The sequence below is a fragment of the Nansenia antarctica genome (genome assembly GCF_963989245.1).
Source record: "Nansenia antarctica genome assembly, chromosome: 5".
In the NCBI taxonomy this organism is placed as follows: domain Eukaryota; kingdom Metazoa; phylum Chordata; class Actinopteri; order Argentiniformes; family Microstomatidae; genus Nansenia; species Nansenia antarctica.
The window spans coordinates 35,097,708-35,112,677 of NC_137690.1; the positions used below are offsets into that span (position 1 = coordinate 35,097,708).

Genomic DNA, 14,970 nt, shown 5'->3' on the forward strand with positions numbered 1-14,970 from the left:
ACACTCTGACACTCTGACTGACACTCTGACTCTGACACTCTGACTCTGACACTCTTGTAGTGGCTGTGGTGCAGGAGGTAGAGGCTGGTGGAGGTAGAGGCTGTGGCGCAGGATGTAGAGGCTGGTGGAGGTAGAGGCTGTGTCTCAGGAGGTAGAGGCTGATGGAGGTAGAGGCTGTCGCTCAGGAGGTAGAGGCTGTGGTGCAGGAGGTAGAGGCTGGTGGGGGTAGAGATGTGGCTCAGGAGGTAGAGGCTGTGGCGGAGGATGTAGAGGCTGGTGGAGGTAGAGGCTGTAAAAAAATAAATTTTGACCAAAATGGAGATAGAACCTTATAATTCTAACGTCACGGTATGACAGATGTTTAATGGGTGGAGGCTGATGGAGGTAGAGGCTGTGGCTCAGGAGCTAGAGGCTGTGGCTTAGGAGGTAGAGGCTGGTGGAGGTAGAGGCTGTGGCTCAGGAGGTCGAGGCTGTGGTGCAGGAGGTAGAGGCTAGTGGAGGTAGAGGCTAGTGGAGGTAGAGGCTGTGTCTCAGGAGGTAGAGGCTAGTGGAGGTAGAGGCTGGTGGATGTAGAGGCTGATGGAGGTAGAGGCTGTGGCTCAGGAGGTCGAGGCTGTGGCGCAGGAGGTAGAGGCTGGTGGAGGTAGAGGCTAATGGAGGTAGAGGCTGTGGCTCAGGAGGTCGAGGCTGGTGGAGGTAGAGGCTGTGGCTCAGGAGCTAGAGGCTAATGGAGGTAGAGGCTGTGGCTCAGGAGGTCGAGGCTGTGGCGCAGGAGGTAGAGGCTGGTGGAGGTAGAGGCTGTGGCTCAGGAGGTAGAGGCTGGTGGAGGTAGAGGCTGTGGCTCAGGAGCTAGAGGCTGGTGGAGGTAGAGGTTGTGGCTCAGGAGGTAGAGACTGTGGCTCAGGAGGTGTGTCTCAGGAGGTAGAGGCTGGTGGAGGTAGAGGCTGTGGCGCAGGAGGTAGAGGCTGTGGCTCAGGAGGTAGAGGCTAGTGGAGGTAGAGGCTGTGGCGCAGGAGGTAGAGGCTGTGGCTCAGGAGGTAGAGGCTAGTGGAGGTAGAGGCTGGTGGAGGTAGAGGCTGATGGAGGTAGAGGCGGTGGCTCAGGAGGTCGAGGCTGTGGCGCAGGAGGTAGAGGCTGGTGGAGGTAGAGGCTGTGGCTCAGGAGGTCGAGGCTGTGGTGCAGGAGGTAGAGGCTGGTGGAGGTAGAGGCTGTGGTTCAGGAGGTAGAGGCTGGTGGAGGTAGAGGCTGTGGCTCAGGAGCTAGAGGCTGTGGCTCAGGAGGTAGAGGCTGTGTCTCAGGAGGTAGAGGCTAGTGGAGGTAGAGGCTGGTGGAGGTAGAGGCTGTGGCTTAGGAGGTAGAGGCTGGTGGAGGTAGAGGCTGTGGCTCAGGAGCTAGAGGTTGTGGCTCAGGAGGTAGAGGCTGTGGCTCAGGAGGTAGAGGCTGTGTCTCAGGAGGTAGAGGCTAGTGGAGGTAGAGGCTGGTGGAGGTAGAGGCTGATGGAGGTAGAGGCTGTGGCTCAGGAGGTCGAGGCTGTGGCGCAGGAGGTAGAGGCTGGTGGAGGTAGAGGCTGTGGTTCAGGAGGTAGAGGCTGGTGGAGGTAGAGGCTGTGGCTCAGGAGGTCGAGGCTGTGGTGCAGGAGGTAGAGGCTGGTGGAGGTAGAGGCTGTGGCTCAGGAGGTAGAGGCTGGTGGAGGTAGAGGCTGTGGCTCAGGAGGTAGAGGCTGGTGGAGGTAGAGGCTGTGGCTCAGGAGGTAGAGCCGGCGTCTAATGATCGCAAGGTCGGCTGATCGGCAGTTCGAACCCCGACTGGCCACATGTCGAGGTGTCCTTGGGCAAGACACTGAACACCAAATTGCTTCCAATGAGCAGGCCGGCGCCTTGCATGGTAGCTTGCCGCCATCGGTGTGTGAATGTGTGTGTGAATGGGTGAATGAGAGGCTGTTGTAAAGCGCTTTGGAATAAGGTGCTATAAGTCAGTCCATTCATGCTGCTAGAAAGGAGAGGAGAGACATTCAAGAGTTTTGAGCAGTGAAATATTGAGGCTTTTATGAAACAGAATCGATTCCGGAGTCATACCTGTCTCGGATGCAGACGGAAAAAGGCATAACTCACTTTTAGTCAGAGCAGGAACACACAGCTTTATCCACTTCATCCTCGGTGCAGACCATCCGCTGTTTTGGAGGACAGGCAATTCATTGACCGTCGGGTGTAGGGGTGTGTTTAGACGAACAGAAGACCGATTTCGGGACTGACTCATGACCCAGAGCAATGTTTATTGGCACAATCAGAAGGTTTTAAAAACGAGTTCTTAGCACTGCAGAAAACTAAATGAACATTCTTCTGTTTTGTTGCTCAGAATAAGTCAGTCAGCAGGCAAGCCTCAAGGGGGTACATATACAACAGCCATAGCCATAATGTGCGTGTGTGTGTGTGTGTGTGTGTGTGTGTGTGTGTGTGTGTGTGTGTTTGTAGACAAAGAGGTGTGTGTCGTCAGTGGTGACAGTCCCAGTACCAGCCAGACTCGGGGGCGGAGCCATGATGCCCAGAGCCTCCTTCATCACCACCCCCCCCGCCCCAGGGTACCTCCCTACAGGTACATCCCTCCCTCCCTACCTCCCTACCTCCCTACAGGTACGTCCCTACCTCCCTACCTCCCTACAGGTACGTCCCTACCTCCCTCCCTCCCTCCCTACTTACCTACCTACCTCCCTCCCTCCCTCCCTCCCTCCCTACTTACCTACCTACCTCCCTACCTCCCTTCCTCCCTCCCTACTTACCTACCTACCTCCCTCCCTCCCTCCCTACCTCCCTCCCCCCGCCCCAGGGTACCTCCCTATGTGTATGTGTATGTTGTGTGTGTATATGTGTATGTTGTGTGTATATGTGTATGTGTATGTTGTGTGTGTATATGTGTATGTTGTGTGTGTATGTATATGTGTGTGTATGTTGTGTGTATATGTGTATGTACAGTACCAGTTAAAAGTTTGGACACACTTTCCCATTCAATTGACTGGTACTGTATGTACACTCACCGGCGACTTAATTAGGCACACCTTGCTACAAACATTCCTCAGAGATTTAGCTCCATATTGACATTATAATATCACACAGTTGCTGAAGGTTTGTGCCAAGAAAATATCTCCCACACCATAACACCACCACCACCATTTCCACCCAGAGAGCTGGATATTTTCTTTTTTCTGACCATTCTCTGTTACCCCTAGAGATGGTTGTGTGGAAAATCCCAGTAGATCAGCACTTTCTGATCTACTCAAAACAGCCCATCTGGCACCAACAACCATGCCACATTCAAAGTCACTCAAATCACCTTTCTTTCCCATTCTGATGCTTGATTTGAACTTCAGCAAGATGGTCTTGACCATGTCTACATGCCTAAATGCATTGATTGGCTGATTAGATATTTGCATTAACGTGTCGTTGAAAAGGTGTACCTAATGAAGTGGTCTGTGAGTGTTGTCCGAGGAGGAGTTACAAAGTACTAGCTGACAGGGTTCCCAAACTTTTGCACAATGCAAGTCCTTGTTTTATTATTTTGAAACAGTGAAAAGTAAAACAAATCTTTATCTTGCTTTAAAATGTGATGAAATGTGTCATGTTTAACTTTGTACCATTTAGAGGTTAGGTTTGCGTCTTTTCACTTTTAATTTTTAATTTTGACTTGGGGTGCCCACATGTTTTCGCCCCACTGTATGTATAGGTGTATGTGTTTCAGTTTCAAGTTTTATTGTTACGTCACATTACACAAGTGTAAGAGAGTAACATTCTTAGGCTTCGGTTCTTAACATTGCGGCACAAGACAATAAGGCAATAGGTCAATAAGTCAAGATAATAAAGACGATTGTAAAGTGTCTTTGAGTGTCTAGAAAAGCACTACCGTATATAAGTCTAATGTATTATTACTATTATTATTGTAATTTTTTAAAAGTGACAATAGTACAGGACATAAGCGACAAAGACAGGATACAATTAGGAGTACAAATAGTAAATATAACAGATAGTTCAAGTAGTAAAGTGACTGAGTTGAAGGTTTATTTTTCTGTATACATGGGCATGGGGTGTGCTTGGGGATGATAGTCAATCTACAGAGAGCTTGTTTATGAGCCTGATGGCCTGGGGGAAGTAGCTGTTGGTTAGCCTCTGAGTTTTGGCCCTGAGGCTCCGGAAAGAGGCGTCGTCTTTTGGACGGCATCAGTTCAAACAGACTGTGGTTGGGGTGGCTGGGATCTTTGGTGATCCTCCGGGCTTGTGTCTGTGTGTATGTGTGTCTGTGTGTTTGTCTGTGTGCTTGTGTCTGTGTGCATGCATGTGTGCTTGTGTGAATGGTTCATATGAGGGCGAGTCTTCTCTTCATACTGCTCTGATAACACCAGTCTCCTGACATCTCATTTCAGGCTATGGACCATATTGTTATGGTCCTGCAGGGCCCTTCCCTTCCTACAGTAAGTAAACCGGTCGTACCTCTATATCACAGCTTCAGTTGTTACACGTTTGGGACTACTATAGCCTTTTGTTCATTTGTTGTTCCACCACATGTTGTGGTTTCTGTTTCTGGCTAAGACGCTGGGCTATGCCATGTTCACAGTTTCATTGGAGGGTAGTCATTGAGCTTCTTTTTTATTTTTCTATTTAGATTTTTTTTTATAGGTTTTCTCTCAAGAATGTCCACAGTAATTGTCCCAGTCATGACAGCCTCCCCTGCCTTCCCCTTCCCCCCCTTCTACCCCTGTTGGGTAGGGGTAGTCCCCTGCCCACCCCATTCAACACAACTCAGAAACAGACTGACTTTTAGATAATTATTATTTATTTTATTTTTTATTTTTTTCAGAAGAGGGAGTGAGGATGAGCCATTTTTGGTATGTTGTTTTGTGCTGTATAACATTGTTTTTAGGAACAACCTGTTGGTTGGCAAAAAACACCCTGAGTGGTTGAATGCACTGTGAAATGGATGTTTTTTCCTTGGATATTGATTGTCCATGTTTTCTTTTTGTTAGATCAAGAAAGGTTTCATTGGTTATCATTTGTTTGAGAGAAACATCACGTTCAGTTCTGTGTAGATAGCCTACATGTGAATGACAGGCTAAGACACACACACACACAGAAAGATCATCAGCTCATCGAATATGAAGTACACAAGAGATCATCAGCTCATCGAATATGAAGTACACAAGAGTAGAGTACACAGGGAACCGGGAACGCGCATACAAGCACTGAACAACATAGAATATAAACTTGTGACTGACAGTCAATGTACACACACACACACACACACACACACACACACACACACACACACACAATGAAAGATCATCAGCTCATCAAAATGATGTAGGCCTACATGAGAGTACACGCACAAAACGGGCTAACGTTACTCGTTAACTGTTTACACAAGTAAAATCACAGTGTGACAGTCAGATGGAGCATTCGGTAAACAACAACAGCAAGGTAATGCATCAGCTGAGTTAAAGAAAACCAACTCTTACCTTTGATGACACCGACATGAGCCCTGTTTTCCCGTACCTCCCGTACATCTTCTCCTGTCTGCAGTGTGTAACACAGTAACTACTGTCTCTCTCTCTGCTCCTCTGTCTTGTCTGTCTGTAGGCGGTCTGTACGTTGACAGTGCCTTTTACCAGCCCCAGACCATTGCCACACCTATAATAATTCACCTGGGTCCTCAGGATCTCTTCTGACCTCCAGACCTACTAGGGGATGGAGTTCTGACCTCCAGACCTACCAGGGGATGGTGTTCTGACCTCCAGACCTACCAGGGGATGGTGTTCTGACCTCCAGATCTACCAGGGGATGGTGTTCTGACCTCCAGACCTACCAGGGGATGGTGTTCTGACCTCCAGACCTACCAGGGGATGGTGGCCTATCATGACCCTGCTTCCTGCCTGACCTCAGGCTCTCTTTACCTTAACACAGTGGATTAAAAGTCATTCTTCTATTTCTTACCTCTCTCCTTACCTCCTCTCTCCTTACCTCCTCTCTCCTTGTCTCCTCTCTATTTACCTCCTCTCTCCTTACCTCCTCTCTCCTTACCTCCTCTCTCCTTGTCATCTTACCTCCTCTCTCCTTACCTCCTCTCTCCTTGTCTCCTCTCTCCTTACCTCCTCTCCTTACCTCCTCTCTCCTTACCTCCTCTCTCCTTACCTCCTCTCTCCTTGTCTCCTCTCTCCTTTTCTCCTCTCTCCTTGTCTCCTCTCTCCTTGTCTCTTCTCTCCTTGTCTCCTCTCTCCTTACCTCCTCTCTCCTTGTCTCCTCTCTCCTTACCTCCTCTCTCCTTGTCTCCTCTCTCCTTGTCTCCTCTCTCCTTACCTCCACTCTCCTTGTCTCCTCTCTCCTTGTCTCCTCTCTCCTTGTCTCCTCTCTCCTTACCTCCTCTCTCCTTGTCTCCTCTCTCCTTGTCTCCTCTCTCCTTGCCTCCTCTTCAAAAGTCATTGGAGGGGAAGGTCAGTGGGGAGGAAGAAGTGTCTAGTGTTGAGGGTTTCTGGAGACGGGATTGATGTCCACAGGATCTTACTCTGGATGAGGCCAGGTGCCAATGTGTTGCAATACTTGACTCGAGCCTCAGACTCCACTTGAAGCCGGGAAAGTGCTGATTCTGGCTCGGCACAGCACTGCAAAATCCATCTTGTGATGCGTGTACATAACGGATGTGTGCTTTTTGAGTATGTTTATCCCGATAAACAGGTAGGATATTTTACTTATGATACATTTGACTAAATGTACTGAACCTCTGAATGTAAATAGAGCAGTAGATCAAATACCTTTGGTTTCTATACACCCTCTGCAGTATCTATAGCCAAGGGAAGTGTTTTTGTATGTACAGTAACGTTGTGTTTGTTGTGTTTATGCACATTCAGCCAATCAGAGTAGCCCTCTTCTAATTGAACATTTTTCAAAAGAATTGTACTTGTTGACTTTTTTTGGTATGAATAGTAACATAGTAACATCAGTTGTTTTCTGGTCCTACTGACTACTGATGTGTTCTCACAGTGAGGGTATGTTTCTGACATCTTAACAAACACCCCATTTCTCTGTAGACTGACTGGAAATCACAAATCTCATTAGCAATACTCTACTCAGGGCAGGGCACTGACTTATTCAATTAACTTCAACTCCATCTCTCCCATAACACAATGCACGAGTAGACACACACACACACGATCACGTTGCAAAGTGGGAAAGGCCTTTGATTGTTTTTATGTATATATTATGTATGTGCAGTGTTTTTGGTTCTGTGTAATACGATTTATACAGTATGTCATTAGCTGCAGCTCATCAAATGTTGCTAGTATTGAATGTACTTAGGTAGAATGTATAATAACCAATGTTATTTCTTTTCATACACGTATACACACACAGCCTTGTTGTATGTTGGTACTTCTATCCACAGTATCCAAAGTCTATCCATTGTTTTATGTTGTCATTCATTTGGGAGATCTATATCCATTTCCTTCTCTTTTTATTTTTTTTAAGTATTTTTTTCTGAGTGAGGCAGTCCCACTCATATCTTTCATTTTTGAAGGATGGGTGAGAGAGAGGAGGGATGACATGCAGGATATGTCCCCGGCCGGAATCGAACCGGGGACCCTGCGGTTACATGGTCAACGCTTTACCCGCTATGCCACATAAGCGCCCCTCCATTTCCGTCTCTAATCAGTCTCCATCTCCCTGCTCTAAGACAGGGGAGCCACTGGCAGCTTATGTGTCTGTTACTTGCGATCACTTCATGGTCACAGTAAATGCTACTTGTTTTACACCGGTGCTGAAAGGGAACAATAAAACAAAACAATACCACATGATCTCATCTGATATGAACATGGCAAACAAGGGGCACTGACATAACTAAGTACTAGACATGATTTTACACTCTGGATCTTTTTAAAAAAAAAAAAAAAAATAATATTTGTCTTCCATATTTTCTATTGCCCTAAAATGTGTGTGTTCAACTCTCAGAGGAATGTTTCTCTCTATGATTATAATAATAATAAAACTATGAAGAAAACCGTTGTGATTTGTTCTGTGACCACCTATAGTGCAGGAGCACTAGGGAGGGAGTACCAGCCGTGGACGGTGAGGTTTGGGCCTGAGTGAGCTAGCCTGTTTATAGTCCCAGGTCATCTGGAAAAGCATTGGAGCATACGTCATGTTGAAACTGATGATGACCCGAGAAGGTTGAGTTGCATCAGAACTGACTTGGCTGCAACTGAGTGTCTGAAACACACACTGTCTGACAGGCGCGCACACACACACACACACACACACACACACACACACACACACACACACACACATAGTGGAATCATATCAGATGGACACACATATCCTCTGGTATTTTTAGTGTTGGCAGCCAAGCAGAAGGTGTATGGTTACGCAACACTGGCACATGCCACTTTCTAATGCTGTGGTTTGTCATCCTATCTTTTCCCTGTGACTCAGTCCCTTAGAAAAAACTAAAAAGATCTATTTTATTCAGACCCTTTCATTTTTGACAACACTGATGAAAATACGAGACGGGATCTCTTCAGGTTACACCTGCTCCTCCTGAGACATCTACTACCCCCAGCACTGCGTCTCCTGAGACACCCGCCTTTCCCCTTTACTGTCCCCCCCCCAAGACTTCTACTGCCCCCCCTGTACTGTTACACTGCTTATCCAGTGTCTATACTAATTATTATTTTTTTTAATTTTTTTGCTCCTTCTATCACAGAGACTGCCAATGGCCTCTAGCCTGAGCTAGATTACTCTTCCTGCTATGACTGGTGGATTGATGATTCACTTGCTTAGTCGAATGTATTAATTGTAAGTCGCTTTGGAATAAGGCGTCTGTTAATGCCACAAATGTAAATGTAAATTTGTGATTCTGGCACACCTGGTTTGCATCCTACCGGCCGATCGCACTTACCAGGTGACGTTGAGAGGATCTCTGTCGTCTCCCCAAGCCCCCACCACTAGGGTCCCCCAGGGCTCTGTCCTAGGACCCTTACTGTTCTCCCTCTATACCAAGTCTCTTCACTAAGTCATTTCCTCACATGGTTTCTCCTATCACTGCTACGCAGATGGCAGACACTCTTTCTCTCTTTCCTCCCCTCTGACTCACAGGTGGCAACACGTGTCTCTGCTTGTCTTGCAGACATGTCTGGTTGGATGTCAGCCCTAACCCTAACCCCACCACCTCAGCTGCTTTGGCTGCTGCATTGCACTCTTTGCCGGGCCGATCCAGAATGTTTTTGTCACTTACAGTGGGGGAAATAAGTATTGAACACATCAACATTTTGTCCAGTAAATGTATTTCAAATGAGCCTATTCAAGTGAAATTTGCTCCAGACTTTGGTATTAACTCAAACAATCCAGACAAAAAATCTAAACATTTAAGTCCCTATGTAAATAAAGTTGTGTAATAAAGTGGAATGAAACAGGAAAAATGTATTGAACACACTAACTGAAATTAATTCAATACTTGACAATGAATGAATGAATGAATGGTCTTTATTGTCATTGCTACAGTACAGGTACCAAACAACGACATTTAGGAGGGGTGGCTCCCCTGGTGTTAGGAAAGGGAAAAAAAGAAGAAGAAAAAAACGTAAAAAAAAAAAAATCACAAGAAGGGAAGGAGCTGGTTTACATAAATAAAGGCTATGTACACTATCCACTGTACTATACTGTACAGATAGACGACTAGGGTTGTCATATTGCACAATAGTGTTATTTCACATTTATTTAAAGTGTCGCAGTTTGCAGGCTTGAAATGTACATGTTTGTGCCTCAGCACTACACCTGATTTTTTCAGTCCAGCAGCTGCCATCAATCCGTCCAGACTGTCCAGGGCCCAGAACCTAGGTCTTTGCTGTGTTCAGGGCCTGGACGGCCCTGTGGTAGAAGCTGTTCTTCAGTCTGTTTGTCCTTGCGGCCAAGGTCCTGAACCGCCTTTTCGAGGGCAGCCTGGTAAAGTGTTCGTACCCAGGGTGGGTCGGGTCCCTGGAGATCTTGGAGGCCTTCCTGAGACAGCGTGTGTTGTACAGCTCTTCCAGAGAGGGGAGGGGGGCGCCGGTGATCTTCTGTGCTGTTCTCACGACTCTCTGTAGCGCATTTCTCTCCGCTGTTGTGCAGCTGGAGAACCAGTTGCAGATGCCGTAGGTGAGGATGCTCTCCACTGCGCCGCGGTAGAAGGTCACCAGTATCTCCTGCTTGCTTTGTTAGACAAGCCTTTGTTTGTAATGACAGCTTCAAGGCGCTTTCTGTATGAAGTAACTAATCGCCCGCAGTATTCAGGTGTGATTTTAGCCCATTCCTACACAGATTGTCTTTAAATCTTGAAGATTGTGGGGGATCCTCTTGTGAGGGATCTTGTGTGGGGGGGGCCCTCTTGTGTGTGGGGGCCCTCTTGTGAGGGATCTTGTGTGGGGGGGCCCTGTAGCACCCTATAATGTAATAATTTCCTGATAATGTAATAACACCTGATATGTAATAAAATGCCCACTTAACTCCATCGAAAATGTAATAAAACCCAATAATGTAATAATTGACCAATAATGTAATAAAATAACCTGACTGATATTATAATAACATTTTTACTGATAATGTAATACCTTATTTATACCTAATTTATTACACTTTCAGGTGGGTCTTTTTTTTTTTAAACTGATAATGTAATACTTGACAGATAATGTAATACTATGTTCATTTTCAATCCAGAGTTCTACATTTTGTTTTTTAAGAATCTAAGACTGTTGTATACACTGGATTTAAGAATCTAAGAATCTTATTTACACTGGATTTGAAATAACAGAATGACTACTGGGTTAAATGACAGACTTGCATATGTGCAGATTACTCAGGGACATGAACAAAACCTTTGGTAACTCTTCATTTGAGGAGGGTATACAGTGGGTGCGGAAAGTATTCAGACCCCTTCAGTTTTTCCACATTTTGTTGTATTATAACCTCAATTTAAAATGGATGAAATTAACATAATTTGCCATCAATCCACACACAATACCACAGAATCACAACAGGAAATCAGTTTTTTTTAAATGTTAGTAAACTTTTTAAAATTGAAATACTAGAAAACCCCCATGTACAAAGTATTCAGACCCTTTGCTATGACATTCTAAAAGCTAAAATGCAAAAATGTCATCAACAAAAGTTTTTTGGAATGAACATATTTGTTTTTATAGGGTTTCTAATTTGCATAGGAGTCAATGAGACTCTGTGTAGATCAGGTTGCCATAAAACATTGAGAAAATGGAGAGTAACAAAACTGCTCAGGAATGTGACCCTGAGGCCTGTGGAGACATACAAAAAGTTGAATGGTGGAGGGGTAAAAGCACAGCCGATGGGACAACATCATGCCAGTCACTCTACAAAATTGGTCTATAACCGAATGGCAAAAAATAATCTCATATCCATAATTGTGTTTTGCAGGAAATGTGTTTATTTGGTTTTACTACAAAGCATTACGTTTAGTAAAATGTTGTAGATTTTTTTGATTTCATGTTGTGATTCTGGGGTATTGTGTGTGGATTGATGGCAAATTATTTTAATTTAATCCATTTTAAATGGATTCTATAATACAACAAAATGTGGAAAAACTGAAGGGGTCTGAATACTTTCCGCACTCACTGTACATATGCATTCATTCATTCAACACCTACATACACACGTACATGACACCTGACACAAACATAGGCCTACATATCCCCTCATAAATTGTTATTATATCACTTTCATCATCTTCCTCTGCACATATGCAAATCTGTCATTTAACCCAGTAGTCATTCTGTTATTTCAAATCCAGTGTAAATAAGATTCTTAGATTCTTAAATCCAGTGTATACAACAGTCTTAGATTCTTAAAAAACAAAATGTAGAACTCTGGATTGAAAATGAACATAGTATTACATTATTTGTCAAGTATTACATTATCAGTTTAAAAATAAAAAAAACACCTGAAAGTGTAATAAATTCCCAATAATGTAATAAGGTATTACATTATCAGTAAAAATGTTATTACAATATCAGTCAGGTTATGTTATTACATTATTGGGTTTTATTACATTTTCGATGGAGTTAAGTGGACATTTTATTACATTATCAGGTGTTATTACATTATCAGGAAATTATTACATTATAGGGTGCTACAGGCCCTCTTGTGTGGGGGGGCCCTCTTGTGAGGATCTTCAGATGCTTCCACAAATGTTCAATTGAGTGAGGTGATTGACTGGACCATTCCAACAAGATTTTCTTTCTCTGAAACAAATTGCAGTTTCCTTTGCTGTATGCTTTGGATCGTTGTCCTGCTGGAAGGTCCACCCACGTCTCATCCTCAGCATCCTGGTGGATGGCAGCAGGTTAATCTCAAAACTGTACATGGCTCCATTCATTGTTCCTTCAATGATATGAAGTTTACCAGTACCACGAGAGGAGAAACAGCCCCACACCATGATACTTCTACCTCCAAACTTTGCTGTTGGTATAGTGTTATTCAGGTGATGCGCAGTGCCATTTCTCCTCCAAACATGGTGTGTTGTCTGACAGCTAAAAACTTACATTTTGGTCTCATCTGACCAGAACCTTAAACAAGTTTCAACGTGTCTTTTTTTCAGTAGTGTAGTCTTGCGGGCTGAGCTAGCACAGAGGCCATGGTGGTTGCGAGGAGCTCCTGTGCATAGCCGGTTGATGGTGGAGTGAAGTTGCTTCCACTTATGGATAATGCCCCCAATGGTGCTTACTGGAAGATTCAGAAGTTGTGAAATATGTCTGTAGCCAATTCCATTTTCATGTTTTGCAACAATCTGGTTGCAAAGGTCTTGCGACAGCTCTTTGCTTTTACCCATCATTAGATGTTTGATGTGTGGCACCTTGGTAACAAAAAAATACTTTTATAGCTCGTCAATATATTCTAAGCCAGCTGACATTAATTAGCACAGATTGGAGGTAGAGCTGCCTCCTAATTAGTTATGGTTTTCAGCTGGTTCCTTGCCTTTCCTTGCTGTGGTAAACTGCTTTTTCTTAGTGTGTTCAATACTTTTAGATTTTTTGTCTGGATTGTTTGAGTTAATACCAAAGTCTGGTGCAAATTCTACTTGAATAGGCTCTTTAGAAATACATTTACTGGACAAAATATTAATGTGTTCAATACTTATTTCCCCCATTGTATGTCCTGTACTACTGTAATTAAAAAAAAAATCTTGACTTATGTCTATTGCCTAATGGCTTTTGCTGCAATGTCAGTAACCGAAGCCTAAGAATTCTGCTCTCTTACACTTGTGTAATGTGACGTAACAATAAACTTAAAACTTCAAAACCCTGGTGCTCGCCTACCAGTCGGCAAAAGGAACAGCCCCTTCCTACTTGAAAGCAATGGTCAACCCCCAAACGCCTGCCCAGTCACTCCGCACTTCCACCTCAGCTGGCCGCGTGGCTCCGCCACCTCTACGTCCATGCAGCAGTCACGCTACTCGGCCAGGGCTTCTCACTGTGCTGACACCCCGCTGTTGGAATGAGCTGCCCACTGCTGTCAGAACTGCAGGGTCACTACCTACAGTATCTTCCGCCATAGATTGAAGACCCATCTCTTCAGGCTACATCTTGACGGTCCCTCCTCAAGATCTCTTCATCCTCACTACCCCCCTGTACAGTCTCTCTACTGTAAATAAATTAATCATAATCATAATTCTTCCCTCTTTTAGCATTGTGACTGCCAATGGCCCCTGGTCCTAGCATAGATTTCCTAGCATAGATCACTGATGGTGATGATCATCATGATTCACTTACTTATTTGTCTTAAGTGAAGTCTTGTAGACATAAAGTCTTACAAAATGTCGAAAGTTGCTTTGGATTAAGGCGTCTGCTTAAATGCCAAAAATGTAAATGTAAATGGCTGACATCTTTGGATTTCAGCCGTACTGATTGTCTAGGTCAGAACATATCCAGTCCTTCACCATCACTGGTCACCAAGGGGAGGACAGGGGCACTGTAAGTAATGAGGTCGTTGTGCGACATGAAGACATTCAGTAGGACACAGTTTACACAGTTTATAAGCTCTTTTTTCTGCAGCCAAGTGGCACATGTCCTGTATGGAGTCGGAGGTCAAAGAGAAGGAAGTAGCTTGGCTGTCGGTTTTCCAAGGCTTGGTATTAATCCTCCTCCTAGCCACTCACTCTCAGAGGCCCTGTGTGGAATGGAAGCCTGACATAACTAAAGGGGCCTGGCTAAGGTCGCAGAGAGCTGATTATCATGATGGATTAGGGAGCGGTTGTACTGTACCTGTAGGACTCCCGACACATTGACAACAGACGGTGAAAGGGCCGAGTGGGAGTCCTGGATCAGCCCAGGTCTTTTCATAGTTCTCAAATCCAGGATCTCATGGTTTCCTGCGTTTTGTTTAGTTGCAGCTGCCAATAAATAAATAAAAATGCACATAGACATGCAGTCATTCACAGTCTTGAGAATCCAAGGCAGATCGAGTCATATCCAGTCATGTCCCATAGTCCAGATTGTAGAGTGTGGCAGTACCGCCCTCTACTGGCCACCAGCCCTATTTCATGCCCAAGCGATACAAGTAGGGCAGGTGTTCTATGGGGAACACAGTTGACTTACTTCACAGGCTGACTCTAATGTTAAAATAAGATTCAGGCTAGAACACTGTCAATCCAGTGATAGAGCACCAAGTTTGCTAGGTAATAGTCAGAGAGAAGTGAACTGATATGGAGAGGGAATTGCATTGCATGATGGTCTGCATATATCCCGTCCAACACACATACCATCATAGAATACATTTTTACAACATGTAGATAACATGAAAACGTGACATGAAACATGAAAACATTAAATATGTTATTGGAGTATTTGCTCCCTCTTATTTGCAGGGGTTGTCAGCAGAAGCAGTATCACACATTATGGCCACTAGATGGCAGCACAAGGTTTCTTCCTTTCGGTCA

The 14,970-nt window shown here is 44.7% G+C and overlaps 1 protein-coding gene across 1 annotated transcript in view; it reads left to right on the plus strand.

The window, feature by feature from the left end:
- Positions 1-5,710, plus strand: part of LOC308157994 (spermatid perinuclear RNA-binding protein-like) — a gene marked incomplete at both ends in the record, with an annotated part of 55,342 nt that extends 49,632 nt beyond the window's left edge. Inside the window, 2 exons of the mRNA XM_080531587.1 lie at positions 2,472-2,592; positions 5,622-5,710. Coding sequence (XP_080387713.1) covers positions 2,472-2,592; positions 5,622-5,710 — 210 coding nt within the window. The remainder of the gene's footprint in view (positions 1-2,471; positions 2,593-5,621) is intronic.
- Positions 5,711-14,970: the final 9,260 nt, after the last annotated feature.